Source organism: Dipteris shenzhenensis, chromosome 15 (assembly GCF_047967505.1).
Source record: "Dipteris shenzhenensis isolate YYH24624 ecotype China chromosome 15, Dip_SZ_1.0, whole genome shotgun sequence".
NCBI classification, from domain to species: Eukaryota; Viridiplantae; Streptophyta; class Polypodiopsida; order Gleicheniales; family Dipteridaceae; genus Dipteris; species Dipteris shenzhenensis.
This window is the reverse complement of record NC_141610.1, coordinates 6308730-6325322: the sequence shown is the minus strand read 5'-3', so window position 1 is coordinate 6325322 and position 16593 is coordinate 6308730. Positions and strand designations below refer to the sequence as shown.

General features: G+C 41.1%; 1 protein-coding gene across 2 annotated transcripts; it reads right to left on the bottom strand.

The window, feature by feature from the left end:
• Positions 1-825: 825 nt before the first annotated feature.
• LOC147893266 (pentatricopeptide repeat-containing protein At4g39530-like) lies at positions 826-4676 on the bottom strand. 2 transcript variants are annotated; one of them, XM_087386613.1, is made up of 3 exons: positions 4533-4676; positions 4369-4445; positions 826-4281 (listed from the first exon to the last, which is right to left on the bottom strand). In XM_087386613.1, the coding sequence occupies exons 1-3, from the start codon at positions 4576-4578 to the stop codon at positions 1363-1365; spliced, it is 3042 nt and encodes a 1013-aa protein (XP_087242739.1). In that variant the 5' UTR covers positions 4579-4676; the 3' UTR covers positions 826-1362. The 2 variants fall into 2 exon arrangements, with proteins under 2 accessions (XP_087242739.1, XP_087242740.1); XM_087386614.1 differs by lacking the exons at positions 4369-4445; positions 4533-4676 and having other exon boundaries at positions 826-3868; positions 3994-4129.
• Between the last annotated feature and the right edge of the window lie 11917 nt (positions 4677-16593).

Below are 16593 nucleotides of genomic sequence, written 5' to 3'. Positions count from 1 at the left end.
ATTGGAAAACGGGTCCCCTTTTGAGAAAGATTTGGCTTTTAAAATGAAAATTTGGAGATGACTGAATGGTCACCCTTTTAAAACGGATTTAATATATCAGTAAGAAAGAAATTCACCACTGCACTCAACACACCATAGTTTTCTTAACACACTATAAGCCCCATTTAAGACATTTCCCTAGTACAACATCAATTCTTTATATCATATAGCTTCACTTTGGTGACCATATGGTACTATAGACATGATGATGTGCGAATCAGCAGGAAGTGTCTCATGATAGTCACTCATAAGGTTGAAAACCATAAACTCGATCATGCATAGCAACAAGGACTAGCTCTTATGACATCCCACCAATGTCATCAGCACCCAACAGCGGGTGTAGACCATAGTATGAACACATGCTCTCACACATACAAATCCTCACATGCACACATACTTGAGCATCAATGTATGCAAAGGTCTTCGTACCAAGTTTCTGTCGGCATCCGGAGGTGAAGTGCAGACTCAGTTGTGACGAAGGCTAGCACTAAAGGAGAAGGCTAATCAAAAAGTAGTACACATTCTCTTCATTCAAGCTACAGTTGCTTTTGAAGGCTATGTGATTTCATTTTAGTCTCTTAAGAGAAAAAATTGCTTAGACAATCTAGCTGGCAACACCATTAAGATCAAAAAAATTTATCGCAATATCAGCAAGCCGCAACATGGACAAAAACTTCATAAGGTGAAATTTGCATGTCCACTAATACGCCAGGAACTATCTAGATGAATCCAGGAACATGCCCAGACTCATCCTCTAAAAACACAAAATACAGTGCAGTTTCAATCTCATGATAAGTCACTCATAAAATTGAAAAGCATAAACTCCATCACATATAGCAGGGACTCGCTACTATAACATTGCCACTGACCGAACACCAACCACGATCCAACTCATTTTCACTCTCATCATCTGTGTACACCTCGCTAATTCTTCCATGGTTCTAGCAGGAACGTTTCAAATAAGGACACTAGCTAAGGTAGACGCACTAATATCACTACGAGTCCCCACAAGTACACTTTCATTTCTTGAAGACATAAGCACTTTTCGCATCTCCAACTAGAATACTTTGTTTCTCTATCTTTGATGTAAGTGTTGTGGCTGCATGACAGTCATGATGTCATCACAAACCTGACAATTTTCAACAACGTATATGGGTGTCCCCTCAGGTGTAAAGTATGAAAAATGCCATAGCCAACTGCTTACGATCATCTTTTTTCACATTATCTGGGATACGCTGAGAACATCTGGGAAATAACCTTGCTCCTGCATTTTACAGGAAAGAATTTCTATCTTTGCATATATATCTTCACTGTGGGAATGTCTCATATCCCCCACCACAAAGTATGCATAATTCCATCGATCTCAGTCCAACTTTGTCCTGGCTCGTTCCATGCTTCTTGTTTCATTCTCATTGCTTTGACCTTCTCCTCGTCCTCCTGCATGTGTGCATCTGCATAGATGTTAGACATCAAGACATATGCCGCACCATGCTTATCGTCCAATCGCACTGCCTGTTCGAATGCCCATTGTCCAAGCTCCACATTACCCCATCTTTGACAAGCACCCAACAAAGTAAGCCAAACCGCAAGACCAGGTTGGCCTGGTATTTTCTCCACCATGGCTACAGCATCACCTAATTGGCCTGCACGCCCATGGAGATCCACCATGCAAGTGTGGTGCTCAATTGTTGGAGCAATATCGTGATCTTTTATCATGCCCTCAAAGTACTTCTGGCCCTGATCAACTAGGCCCACATGACTGCAGACAGTAAGGACAGTCAGGAATGTGACCCCGTTTGGCTTTACATCTCCTCCTTTCATCCGCTCAAGCATTTGGAAAACAGTTTCACTTTCTCCTAGCTGGGCATATCCTGCAATTAGTGCATTCCATGAGAATATATCTGGAGCTGGTAGCTTGTCAAAAACTTCTTGTGCTTTTGCAAGCGAGCACCATTTGGCATACATGCCAACCAAGGTGTTGCCAACAAAAGGGTCCCTTCCCAGACCCTTTCTAGCAATCTCAACATGTATTTCTCTGCCCTTGTCTATGGCACCTATAATTCCACAAGCTTTCAAGCTGCAAGAATATGTGACTGCATCCGGAGACACGCCTTCCAGCTGCATCTGTTCGAAACAGTCCATCGCCTCCTCACCAAGCCCACACTCTAAATACCCTGAGATAAGTGCATTCCACGAAACTACATCTTGAACTTGAAGTTTGTCAAAAACTTCTTGCGCTTTAACAAGCGATTCACATTTGGTATACATATCCACCAAGGAATTGCCAAGAAGGGGATCACTTTCCAAACCCTTTCTGGCAATCCCAGCATGTATTTCTTGGCCCTCATCTATAGCTCCAATACTGGCACAAGCTTTCAAGCTGCAAACAAGCGTGACAGGGTCCAGAGACACACCTTCCAATTGCATGTTTTTGAAGCAGCTCAGTGCTTGCTCACCAGGTCCGCATTCAGCATATCCTGCGATTAGTGCAGTCCATGAAACTATATCTCGAACTGGAAGCTTGTCGAACACTTCCCTTGCTTTTGCAAGAGAGCCACATTTGGCATACATATCAACCAAGGTGTTGCCAAGAAGAGAATCTCCTATCAAACCCTTTCTCGCAAGTTCAGTGTGTATTTCTCGGCCCTTATCAATAGCCCCTATGCTGCCACAAGCTTTCAAGCTGCAAACAAACGTAACTGCATCAGGAGGGACACTCTCCAGTTGCATCTGTTTGAAACACTTTAATGCTTCCTCACCAAGACCATGTTCAGCATATCCTGCAATTATTGCATTCCATGAGACAACATCTCCAGCTGGAAGCTTGTCAAACACTTGCCGTGCTCTTGCGAGGGATCCACATTTGGCATACATATCAACCAAGCTGTTGCCAACAAAAGGATCTCTTTCCAACCCTTTTCTTGCAATTTGGCTGTGTATTTCTTGGCCCTTGTCTACAGCTCCTATGCTACCACAAGCTTTCAGGCTGCAAATAAACGTGACAGCATCCGGAGACACACCCTCCAGTTGCATCCGATCAAAATACATCACTGCTTCCTCACCAAGCCCGTGTTCGGCATATCTTGCAATTAGTGCAGTCCATGAGACTACATCTCGAACTGGAAGCTCGTCAAACACTTCCTGGGCTTTTGCAAGCCAGCCACATTTGGCGTACATATCTACCAAGGTGTTGCCAAGAAGAAGATCTCTTCCCAACCCTTTTCTAGAGATCTCAGCATGTATTTCTCGGCCCTTGTCTATTGCTCGTATGCTGCCACAAGCTTTCAAACTGCAAACAAACGTGATTGCATCTGGAGACACACACTCCAGTTGCATCTGATTGAAACAGTTCAGGGCTTCCTCACCAAGCCCGTGTTCAACATATCCTGCAATTAGTGCATTCCACGAGACTACATCTCGACTTGGAAGTTTGTCGAATTCTTCTCGTGCTTTTGCAAGGGAGCCACATCTAGCATACATACCGACCAAGGTGTTGCCGACAAAAGGATCTTTTTCCAACCCATTTTTGGCAATCTGGGAATGTATTTGTCGGCCCCTTTCTGCATCTTTCAGCCTCGCACAAGCCTTGAGTAGGGCAACAAACGTATACTTGCTAGGATGTACACAATCCTCTTGCATTTTCTTGTAGAGTTTGAGGGCATGCTGAGATTCCCCAGATTCAATATAACCTGTGATGAGAGAAGTCCAAGAATACTCATTCGGTTCAACCAACCTGTTAAAAACCTGCAGGGCATCGCACATGCTTCTACATTCCACAAGCATTGGAACAAGGTAGTTCCCGAGTGATTTATGCCCTTCCAGCCCAATTCTGCATATGCAGGCATGCAAGCGCTTGGTAAGCACGATATTTTTCTCTTTTCTACACTTCTGCAACATGCGTATAACGTTGTCAACGGAAGGCAGCTGAGGCATCCGTTCCAAAGAAGTAAGTACCTCCTCTAAGCATAGCATCTCCCAATCACCGCCGTCAAGCGGCTCTTGTGCTTTCGATGCATTCGTCTCTACTCCAGACCCAATGCTCATCTTGCAATTGTTGACACTCTCCGACAAGCCACGGTCTCCATGCTTTGTCCAGGCTTGGCCAGTGTATACTTTGACCCCCTGCATTGCCTTGCTTCCAAAATCCTTTTCTCCGAGAATGTCTAGAACCCAACTTGGATTGTACCCGCCGTCTACCCATAGCGACTCCTTGTGTTTGAAATCTGGAGCCCTTGGATTTGCCTGCTAAAACTCCCAGGTGAGACTCGTGAGACTAGTCAATATGACCTCGTATCTCGACAGCTTTAACTGTGCAAACGTTACACTTACTTTGCTCTTTCGGAAGTCCCACGACTGCGAGCGATCCTTAAAATAACCTTGACATAAGCGCTCTGTCTTTAACCTACCTGCCAAGAAGCACGATCACAATGAAAGCTGATTGCTAGAATTGTGTGAGTGCTTGAGAGTGCAATTTGGAGTCTATGTTGCGGTACCTGGACTGGAACTTATTGACGTAGGTGGAGAAGAGATTTCCACCATCGGTTTGAGGATCGGAAAACTGCGTGTGTAGCTCCACTTGATGGTTACCCCCCAATGGAGCCTTGGGGAGACCCCTTCATCTGCAACCAGTTCTTTCCTTGAAAGTGATCCCCAATGTCCCCATTATTACAGTGAGAAACCCTTTATATATTACAAGCGAACACGCGCTCATTTGACGTGGCATCTCCGATCGCAACATTAGCTTCACGAGAATTGGACATGTGGTGTGCTTGGTCTAGATGAATAGGTATAGAAAGAACATTGTGTAAAATCATAAGCAACACCAGTGGAGGAACTGGAGGAACACGGATGGACATCGTGACGAGGGCGCAAGCGTTCCACAGTAGGATGTTGAGTCATCACCCACCTGAACCTTAGGCAACCTCCTCAGGCCGATTGTGCCAACACACACGCTCCACTTCATCTTCTTGGCTGTGCATGGCTGAAAAGCCATTGTAATAGACACTCCTTCGTGCGCTTTAAGAGGACGTTTGAGTCTTGTAAAGAGTTAAGCTGGTCTTGTTGCTGATCTTTTGAGTACATGTCACTGACGTTTAAGCCGTGCTCACTTTCCCGATTATCACGTAAATTGATGGAGACGCCGATGGAATATCAGGAACATCAGGAGGAGCATTCCCCTTCACGACAAATTACAATGGATGTCTTGGCTACAGTGTTGGAATATCAGGAACATCAGGAGGAGCATTCCCCTTCACGACAAATTACAATGGATGTCTTGGCTACAGTGTTGTCAGAGTTGGTTATTCAATCCAACGTACATGTAGCAAATTTAGCAGCACATTTGTCATCAAGGTAGGCGTTTAGCGTGGATCATGATTCCAAAGTGCGGCCTAAATCGTATACTGGCTTGATAGAAGAATATACCTATGGCTAGATCATTTCTCCAATTAGCGGAGTATCATCACTCGAGCGAAGCTTAGATGGTCGAAGAAATCAAACCCTCCTTCCAAGGGTTAGCAGCGGCATGGTACCATCAATTGGGTAATCACATCAAGCAATCTTGGCCTCACCTCAAACATGCTTTGACTACAGCTTTCAGCAGTACATACTCGATCAAAGATGCCCTGTCTGACTGAGCTTACTGTCTCACAGTTCGGTGTCAAGCTCACACACCTGCTTCTGAGAGTGGATTCAAACATGATAGAAGATTTAAAGTTGTTCTTCTTGTGGCCACATCTTAGACAATATATATTAGTCCGAACTCAAGATCAAGGGCCAAAATCTCTCAACGAAGCATTGCTCGTGGCTCAACACATCGAGATTACTTCATGAAAATTTGGTGCAAAGCTTCCTTCTCTCCCACCTCTACTTCCAATTCCAACTTATAACACTTCACCGACACCAATGGACATAGATCACAGGTAGAGTGCACATAATGTCCAACGAATGCAGTAAACAACTCCATAGTAATGATAACAAACTTCCTACTAGAGAGCACAATAGGCCTAGATGCTTTAAGTGTAAAAAATATGGACACATAAAGAAATACCATCGATCCTTTCTCATCACTACCACTTCTTGACTTGATCTTCTTCTCCGAGCAGTTGTTTTTAGATGAAAATTTGATGTTGGAATATCATGGAAAACCTGAGCTGTTGTTGTAGAAAGAGCCCACGCAAGGTGGCTTCCAAGTGACAAAAAGACTCACACTGCAATGAATGTAGTGAAGCAAATAGAATATGATGAGCAAGCAAGGAGTTCGTGACATGAGCCAAGGTTTAGAAAGATGCTATCAAGCACAAGGAAGCTCGATTGTGGGATAATTTTTTGGCTAAGGTGCTGACCTTCATTCGTCAAAACGGGGTGACACATCTGCGAAAGGCACAAAGTCGGCAACATTTCCTCTATAGGACCCCCCAGCAAGAATTAATTGGAAAATCAATTAATTAGTCTTAGCACGAGGGGGGATGGTATTATTGTGCGCAGGGATGCAGAAATTAACCTAAGGCAGGAGGCTAGGAGCGATTGACGTGACGGTGGCTTCTTCGAGAAGCCACCAAATCTAGAAGCTTCTGCCATAGCTAGATGTAAGCCACCAAATCTAGAAGCTTCAGCCTTTTGCCACAACATACAAGAAGGGAAGGGGGGGTGACATGCAGGGAGGGGGGCTGTGAAGCCCTCTTTACACAAATAGAAAGAAGGGAAGGGGCGGCGGAGCGGGAAGAGAGCAGTAGGAGGGAGAAGAGGAAGGGGGAGAGAGAGTGGAGGAGTGGGAAGGAGGAGGAGGGGAGGAAGGATGAGTAGGAAGGGAAGGAAGTAGGAGGGGAGGAGGAAGGAGGGAGGGAGGAGCAGTGAGGAGGGGAAGCTCTGAGCAGTGAGGAGGGAGAGAGAACTCGCGAGAGCTCTGAGCGGTGAGAGGAAGAGCGGCTGAGGGGGGAGAGTCCGCGATGATGCGATTTGTTAGCTTAGGTTAATCGGCAAAAGAGGGGTGACAGGGAGCGCGGTAGATAGATTAATTAATAGGATTTCATTTTTTAGGAGCCATTAGGAGCTTATAACAAGCGTCATTAGTCAACACACTTTGCAGCAATGGGTGACCTGGTTATGGTCTATTACCTCACTTGGAAGAAGGGTGTCTCAGAGAAGTTCCTCGCAAAATGGATTTGGCTGTATCACATCCTAAAAACTTTGGGGAAGACCACTTATGCTTTGGAAAGGTGCACTCTAGGATATCAACGAACAAAAACAATACCTCACATATAAAAGGATTAAGCTATTTCATTCGTGGGGGGGAGTAGATGTGACGAGGGTAGTGACATGTCCGCAAGCATCCCACATCAGCTGCCTAGTGGGATGCTGAGTCATCAACCACATGGACCTTAGGCAACATCCTCAGACTAGTTGTGCCAGCACACACACTCCGCTTCGTCTTCTTGGTTGTGCATAGCTGAAGAATCGTTGTAATAGATGCTCCTTCGAGGGCTTTAAGAGGACATTTGAGCCCTCTAAAGAGTTACTCTCTCCTTGCCGCCTTCTTGCGTTGGTACTCTCTCCTTGCTACCTTCTTGCATAGGTACTCTCTCCTTGTGTGTCTAATCTTCTACATACATGTCGCTCCTCTTGTACCAACGTATCTGATGCTTAAGCCATGCTCACTTTCCCGGTTGTCACGATACTGAAGACTAAAAGGCCAAGGAAGCAATGTAAGTTATCAAGGTAGGTGAATACTACAAATAAATAGGCTACAGATTATGATGGAAAGGGGAGAAGGAAAGATGAGAAGGAGAAGGTAAAAGCGATTGTGCAATGGTTTTTGAGGGAAAGATGTTCCATCTATTGATTACCCTGCCGATTGAAAGAAGAGAGGTTGTGACTATGGTGGTGGTGATGATGATATAAAGGGAGACATTCCATATGACACCAGCAACACTAATTGCGTGAGAAGAACCCATGTACCCAATGGAAAATGTTACGAGAAAGAAGCATCCATAATGCATCGATTTTCTTTTTTACCAAAACGAAATCATAACTAAGCCCTACCTTCCTAAGGGCAGGCCAAAAAAGGCTTATCCTCATGTTATGGATTCAAACGTGGTAAGGGTGGTTTTAGAATATACGTTGGTAATGTCTAGGATGGAGGCCAGGACTCTACCTTCCTTGTTACAGCGTGGGGACACTCGGATATTAGTGCATATGCGATTCCCACAAGGAGAGTAAATACCATCAACAAGAGAGCAGTTAATGGAGCAACACAAAAGCAAGGAGGTCTTAGTAGGAAGATAGCATGGCATGGATCATGAGAAGTCTTTAAAGATTGAAAAAGAAAAAACTACACACAAGAGGATCATGAAGGATGCTTCTTCATTACGAGGAAGGAGAGAGAATTATAGGCTATATTCCAAAGCTTACATTCGTCCACTTACGTCCTTAAGATTCTCACACTAATACTTTCAAGATGCCACATCATCTCACATATACCACTCTCTACATCCATGTACATGAAGAGTGCTATCTTCCAAAGCTTACATTCATCCACTTATGTCCGTAAGCTTCTTTCCACTTACATCCTTAAGATTCTTTACACTTACGTCCTTAAGCTGACATTCATCCACTTATGTCCTTAAGCTTCTCAAGATGCCACATCATCTCGCATATACCACTCTCCAATGCTGTATTATGAAGCCTTCAGAGGCCCTTTTTGCCCTCCAAACCTTCAATATAAGGCCTAAAGAAAAATTGGCTTCAAAATCAGGCTTAAGAAATTTTTGGGCTTTAAAATTTACATATAAATAAATGTATTTTGGCTATATTAGAAGCTCATAGAACGCCATAGCAAAATTTGGCCTTCTCACTCAAGGTGAGGGTAGGCCTTCAAATTTTAGGCCTGCCACTCACTACATCCATGTACATGAATAGTGCTATCGTACATGGATCTAAAGAGTGGTATATGTGAGATGATGCGGCATCTTGAAAGTATTAGTGTGAAGAAGCTTAAGGACATAATTGGATGAATGTAAGCTTTGGAAGATAGCCTATAATTCTCTCTCCTTCCCCGTGATGAAGAAGCATCCTTACATTCTTTGGAAGATAGCCTATAATTCTCTCTCCTTCCTCTTGATGAAGAAGCATCCTTCATGAGCCTGTTGTGTGTAGTTTTCTCTTTTTGAATCTTTAATTTGGTATCTGGGCTAGTGAGGGCTAGAGCAAGAAGCATAGTGAAGTTGGAGAAAGCAAGTGTGCATAACGAGCCGATGTAAAGAAAGCTTGAAGAAAGGGGGCAAAGTGTGAAGAACTATAAGGAAGAAAGAAGGCAGATGAAACCGGCGCACCCTATTTTGCTATATCTTGAGTCACATTCAGAATTCCATCTAACAACTTGGCGACCAGCTCTTGCATTGAAAATTTATGCAGGCACTTTGGCATTTGAGCAGCAGTGTAAAAGAAGTGGAAAGAAACAGTAGGATGGAGAAACAAATTTATTTTTGGAGCCATTTTGGACCAAAGAATCTAATTGGTCAATCAAATGTTGCAAAACTAGTTTCTGGAGATTTGAAAGCATAGTGCAACAGCTTTGCATAGCATTCATCCCTAGCACAATACAATTTGGTAGAAATGACAACCAGGTTGAAAGAACATAGTAGGCTTGAGTTTGACAAAAAGAACAAGATATAAGCGTTTCATGAGGATTGGCAAATACGAACAGAATCACAAGTTGAAGAAAACTCTGGTAATAGTAAGGGAAAATCTTCCATCTCGTCAGAAGAGAAGAAGATGGGAAGAGCTTTCAATCTCATCTCTTGTGGCCAATTCAATTGGAATACCAGGTTTCCTCAAGGTTGTATTATGAGATTGATTTAAAGACATCCTGATCATTTATAGAAGTCCCATTGAGGCTATCCATATTCATGAGCTCCCACATTGATCTCTATGAGTTCCATTTGAAGCAAGCGTGCTTTCCCGAAACCTCAAGGTTATTTAGCACAAGATTGTTTTGGGATATTCTTCTAACGGTAACAGACTGACCAAATGGATGAGAGACGCGGGTCCCAGTTGAAGGCCTAGAAATGACCTCCAAAGTTATATATTTCTAGATTTGAGCTCATGTGTGTCAAAATCGAGAGCAATTGCTTCCAAAATGGTTACGTTGCTCGTCTCTTCCGATGCATCATTGCCAAGAGAAGAGCTTTGGTCCAGAACCAAGATTGAGCTTGTGTGCCGAGTGTTTGAAGCCAAACTAAGCTGACCTTATGTGTCCAAAAATCATTTTTTGCAAGAATTCAATTTTATTGGCTAATATTTCTAAGGCTCTTGAAGTTCTTGTATGTAAGAGTGGGTGTAAATACACCCTTTAAAAACCCACTCGCGCTTTGAGATTAGTTGAAGAGGTTCATGCCCATTTCATTGGAGGCCAAGTAAGTCACCATTGCTTCCTTATGAGCATCAGTTGTGATTTTTTCTCTTGCAATTTGGCATAATACCCGTGGGTAGCATGGTGGAAGGAATTGCATGCCAAAATTAGAAAACTACATACTAGAGGCTCATGAAGGATGCTTCTTCATTATGGGGAAGGAGAGAGAATTATAGGCTATCTTCCAAAGCTACCATATCATCTCACATGTACCAATTTCTACATCCATGTACATGATCTATACATCAAAAGTCAGAGAGAGAAGATAGATAGATAGATAGATAGATAGATAGAGAGAGAGAGAGAGAGAGAGAGAGAGAGAGAGAGAGAGAAAGGCTATAGCGCCACTAACGATGCACAATGTAGGATTGAGGGAAATCGAGGGGAAATCTTGGAATTTGCAAATCTATAAAAGGATAGGATGGTTCAAGAAAATAAACTTGAATAAATATGAAAAGAAGAAATTTATATAAAACCAAAATTTTAAAGATATGTAAAAAAGAAGAAAAAGTTTACTCGAAAAACACATCAATTAAGAGTCAAATGAGCTTGAAGGTGCCTTTTTTTTTCATCTTGTGCGTCCCTCCTTTAGGTTGATTTGCTTATATGTGTTTTAGGAGCCTTGCATGTAGCAACGGAATTTTGAATTTATGATGTGATCAAGTTTGTGGATGCATGCATTCTAGTCAATCATGCACCATTTGCAATTGGGTTTGATGTCTCATTCTTCTCTACCTATTCATTATTTTCCTACTTTTGTGTCCATTCATATATGTAGACTTTGGGTAGTCTCTTGCCCATGTTGACTTCCACAAATTTATGGTGATTGCAAGTAGCACCTCCATGTCTTGTGGCCCTTGTGGTATGTCTTCTACCATACTCTAGTTTGAGATTTTTGAAGATATATGCATTTGTGGTGTGCTTATTATTCATTAAAATTAGGATGGATGAATATGGGAGAAAGAGTTGGGCTGTTTAAATTGTGTGCTTACCTCTTTCAGTATCACTAATGCTTTATTTAACATCATTTTTGTAACATTGGTGAAGGGTTATTTTGACATTTATATTCTCATTATTTCCTTTGTAATGGAAGTTTAAAAACTAAACCAAAATATTGTGTGTTTACACCGTTGAGAGTGAAAAATGGAAATAATAGTAAAACATCTTGTTGCAATTCCAAATATGTACCATAAGGGGTAAACAAATCCTTATTTTATAGGTAAGAGGTAAACAAATCCTTTTTCTAAAAATGTGGAGTTTTAATTACAGGTTAATGTATAAACTTCTTAGTATCTGTTCATATATTTTGCAAGTCATTTGGGCACTTAGGATATTAGAGAATGTTATGTGTGGCATTAAAGCAAAGTCATCAGGCATGATGCTATTTAGAATTCATAGGACACACTAAGGCGTTGCTTGAGACAACGTCACATAGGTAAGCTTGGAGGCAAATGAAAATCATAAGACTGTGACCACCTTTCCAAGAAGTGTGCAAATCATAAAACAAGGAATGCCCTTCCAAGAAGTGTGCAATCATGTGGTGTGCTGACTAACAACATATGGCAACATAATGAGGAAAGCCATCTAGTAGAGCCACTTTTTGTTCAAGATGGTCCTCTTGTGCTTGGAGTGCCGATGGATGGGATTCTATATTGGATGCTATTAACCTTTGTGTTTGTTTTTTCCGTGAAATCCCATAATGATAGTGATAGAACCATTGGTAGCGTTGATTGTCAAGTCTTTGTTTTTTATCAACATGATCCTCATGTCAAACACAATCTCCAATCCGCCGGTCCTGAGCATATGGCTCTATCTTCTAGATGATATACCTAGTTGAACCTCCTTTTGGATAGGGGATGGTTGCACTAATACACATCGTACTTGTGGGAGTAGGGAATCATAGTGTTGATTTCTATAAAGTGTGTGAGCTCTTCATTGCCTAGGTAGTTTACCTATACATTAGCTACTAGACCTTGTGTGTGCATGTTTCATGGTCCTAAATATGTTTAGGGAAATAAAAAATCAATCCTAGTGATGTATTAAGTTCTATGGGAATAAGATCTTAGCTTGTGTGTGCATGTTTCCTTGTGCTAATTATGTTTAAGAACTTAAAGAATCATCCTAATCATGTATTAAGCTCTATAGGAAGAAGACCTTAGCTTGGTTCTAAAAGGTAGAGTTACTAATGGTGACACATGGCACTTGCAAAGGGGTGATACTTGTGCCATGTCTCTATACAACATGACTTTCTTCTTCATCTTGGTTGTCTTATTGACCTACAATACAATTGTTAGATCATAAGATTTACAAATCAAGAAGATCATCATCAAGATCTTATCAATGATAATCATGTCATTACTATCAATGGCCGTGGGATGTGGGCACTGGGTTGATTCATTGGGCCTCCTTATATTATGTTTTTGACAATCATGATGATCATGTCATGGCCATCAATCTATAGATGGTGTGGCAAGCTTCTAGCTACTAGTTGTGAGCTCACAAGCTGGGACATGGTCAATCACTACCATTTATGCTACATGTTTGACCCAACTATCATGCCAAGTGAGCACCAGTATGTAGGATAAATTTTTAGGGGCATGCCTCCCTTTGTAAGATGCTTGAGGGAACAATAGTAGGCGATGCCATCAAGTTGCATGTAGTATTAAAGCCACCTTTTAAGCTATTTACAAATTAGTAATTGTTGTCCTCTATAGAGATACTTTGAGAAGTGCTAGTCAATTGGGAAAATAACAAGATAGCAATAGAGGGTCCATTCGTTCATCCCATTGGCATGACAAGGGTGCATGTAGTTACTCTCATTCCTTTGCAACAACTAAGATACCTTGCAAGTAGGTTGCCATTGAGTAGCCACAAGGGGGCCTTCCAAGGGACCTACAACAAGCCCAAGTGGCGACAAGCTATGGTATAGCTAATTACACCAATTGGGTCCTTCAAAGCAAGCCAAAAAGTTCAAGCAATAGCCCTGCCTAGATGAAATTTTGATTGCTATTCTCAATGTTCACATTATATAAGCCCATAGGTCGAAAAAGAAATCAATGCATAGCCTTGGCAAAACCCAAGGACATCAATGATGCGGAAGATATTGGGTTTCGCACAATGTATAACGTCCTACTTGGCATTGTGAAGGAGCATTGAATGAACCTTAAAAACTTAATGGCCATGGGGTTTGCAAGACTTTTTGTTGACCTTGACCATTTGTGATGCCACAAGCACTTGATGGGGCAAAATTTACAGCAATAAAGAAACAATGCACCCATTCAATCCCAAACAACATGGAGGGGTTACCCGATCAAAGGTGCAACAATCTTGTTACACTTACGTTGAAGGACTTTTCATCTAGATATGTCCTCATTGATGTTAAGTATACTGTGAGTTACACTATTATAGATAGGACTACATGGGCATAGGATCAAAGTGTACCCCTATCCCTAACCCTAACCCTATGGAATGAAGATATATATGTGCATCATAATGTTCAATAAAGACTATATTAGATAATTTGGGAAAATCCCAATTCCCAAAATGGCAGTTTTGGAAGAAATTGTAGCCTTTCTCCAAGAAAGAACATGAAAAATATGTGAAATAGACTACGTTGCCATTCATGAAGTATAAAATATGAACTACATTCTCAAACAATAAATAGAATATCAATGCCTAAACTACATTATCATCAACAAAATAATAAAATTCCAAACCCATTTGAGTGATAATCATCTCTTGAGCCATAGTGGTGTTCAAAAACACCTTCATAATAGCTCTCTAGAATTTCCATTGATATTGAGACTCACTTTGTTGTGAGCATTATCATTTGAAAATCTCCAAAGCTATACAAAATCTCCCATACTTGTGACCCTTTGTGGTGTCCAAATGGTTCTCATAACAACATTTAAAAAACTCAAGAGTATAATTGATAACCATGAACATTGCAATCACAATGTACTAGCTCTTAAACTTGACCAAGCAAGGATAAACATGAGAAATATTTTTTGGAGGAGGATGAAAATGCAAGATATGTAGTTGTTGTAAAATCAAGTGGCAATGACAAGCATTTGATGTAAAATCAGGTGGCAATGATAATAATTTATCGTGCACTTTCAATGTTTAGACTAACTTGCATTACTATAAAAGGATAATTTTACATGTCATGTTGATTTCTCATTGCAAAGACAAAAATTATACTTTTGGTGGAAAATACAACAGTTTGTTTATGCACAATTGAAAAATTTGAAATAAAACATGATTCCAAAGATACCCTCAATTTCTAGCCCCGGCGGGGAGAATGGCACTAGTGCCGATTCTCCACAATCCATTGGGGAGAATGCCACCAATGCCACTCCTTCAAAGTCCATTATGAATTAGTTATGAACATGTTTGCATATTATTCATACACAACAATTATGCACCATGTTACACAAATGGCAAGAAAGTAGTGATTTCCATTAGTAATGAATGCATGAAGAAATACAATGTGTTTAATCAGAACTCATAGTTTGCAAATAGCTCCTCTCGTGCATGCATATCATCTATGAATTCAATACAAATGTGACCATATTTTGCAATATTTATGTTCATCATGGAGTCAGACCAAGGTGGAATGTCGGGGGAAATACATAATAAAATTTTGACTTTGCATTGGTATTTCTGTTGCTATTGATTAACCCTGCCACATTGCCATATCAAACATCACCAAGAATGTGCACCATATCCTTCATAGGGACAATAGGGTCCTCTTGGATAGAGTACTTCTTTAGCCTTGGATGAACTCTACATGATTCTTTCTAGTCTCTATAAGAGTACTTGTCACCTCCATAATGGAGAATAGTAGTCCCTCTCTTGAGGGAGTCATGCACAAACAAGCCACGGCCAGTACCTGTAATGGTTGACTCATGCACCTCAAAAGCCACATTTCTGATCCACAACACTTCGTTGTTTGATAGGGATAGGTAACTTTGGTGGTCCAAATGGATCTTGTTCTAGTATGTACCTACTCAACTATGATTTGAACGTATATCTTTCTACATCACAAAGAAAAGTTCAATTAGCTCCAAAAATAGTTATAATCACTTGAGATAAAATCACATAACACTTTGACATCTGTACCTTCATGGAAAATATGCATTTTGTAGTCAGTTTATGTAGGCCTTAGCAATGTGTTTCTTGATATAGCAACCTTTGTACCCTAGATCTATAGCCAACGAAGAAACTTGCATCATAGAGTCTAGAGAGTTGTGGAGCATTCCTTAAAAGTCTTATTTGGGATGCATTGAGTTCAAGCACCTTGCCATCACCACCATGGATTAGCCTAGGTCCATGCATGATTTTCCTCCCTCCATTCATCAAGAACTTCTAGAGGAGGTTGAAATCTTTATGCCCCTCCATCATAAGCAACTATCCATACTGATTTGTCTCGATCACGTTGAGCACATGTTTAGCTTCATTGAGTTGTAGTACATTAAACGTAGAAGGAAATATGCAATTTGATGGAGGACTAATGCAAGACTTGTATGGGGAGTCATCAACAAGGATCGTCCTCCTAGCATCACATCCAAATGCCTTTAGATTTTCGCTAAGGGTTTGAACGTTTGCCTCAACACCAGCCTTGTTGGCGGGCCTATTTATCCTCACCTTGCTATAAGTGTAGCATCCTTGCTAAGACCATATAACAAAGAAAGGGAGGCTCTCACTTTGCATAATTTTCTTTCCTACCATATCAAGTATGTTATGCTCCATCGCAGTTGACCAGATACCTACATTAAATCTTTGTAAGCAAGATTTTTAGGAATTCTATGCACCCAAGATGTACCCAAGACGAATAACCATATAAATATTTTTGCCGTGCATAATAGATGGATGTATTGGCAACTTAAATAAGTAGTGACTCAATAGCAAGCCATTCACGTCTAATATGACTGTCATTTATGGCATATCTAAAGAAATTTGATGTGGATGTAGATCTAGATTCTCCTTGAAGTTGCTGGATTCTGACTCCTCCAAACTACCAGGTGCTATGTTTTCATGCATGTTTGCAACAATAATAAGATTATGTAGTCTTGTTCCAATGTTGAGTCACTACGTTCATCCATGTTCTCTTATACAAGTATATGATTAATGATACTCCTTCCAAT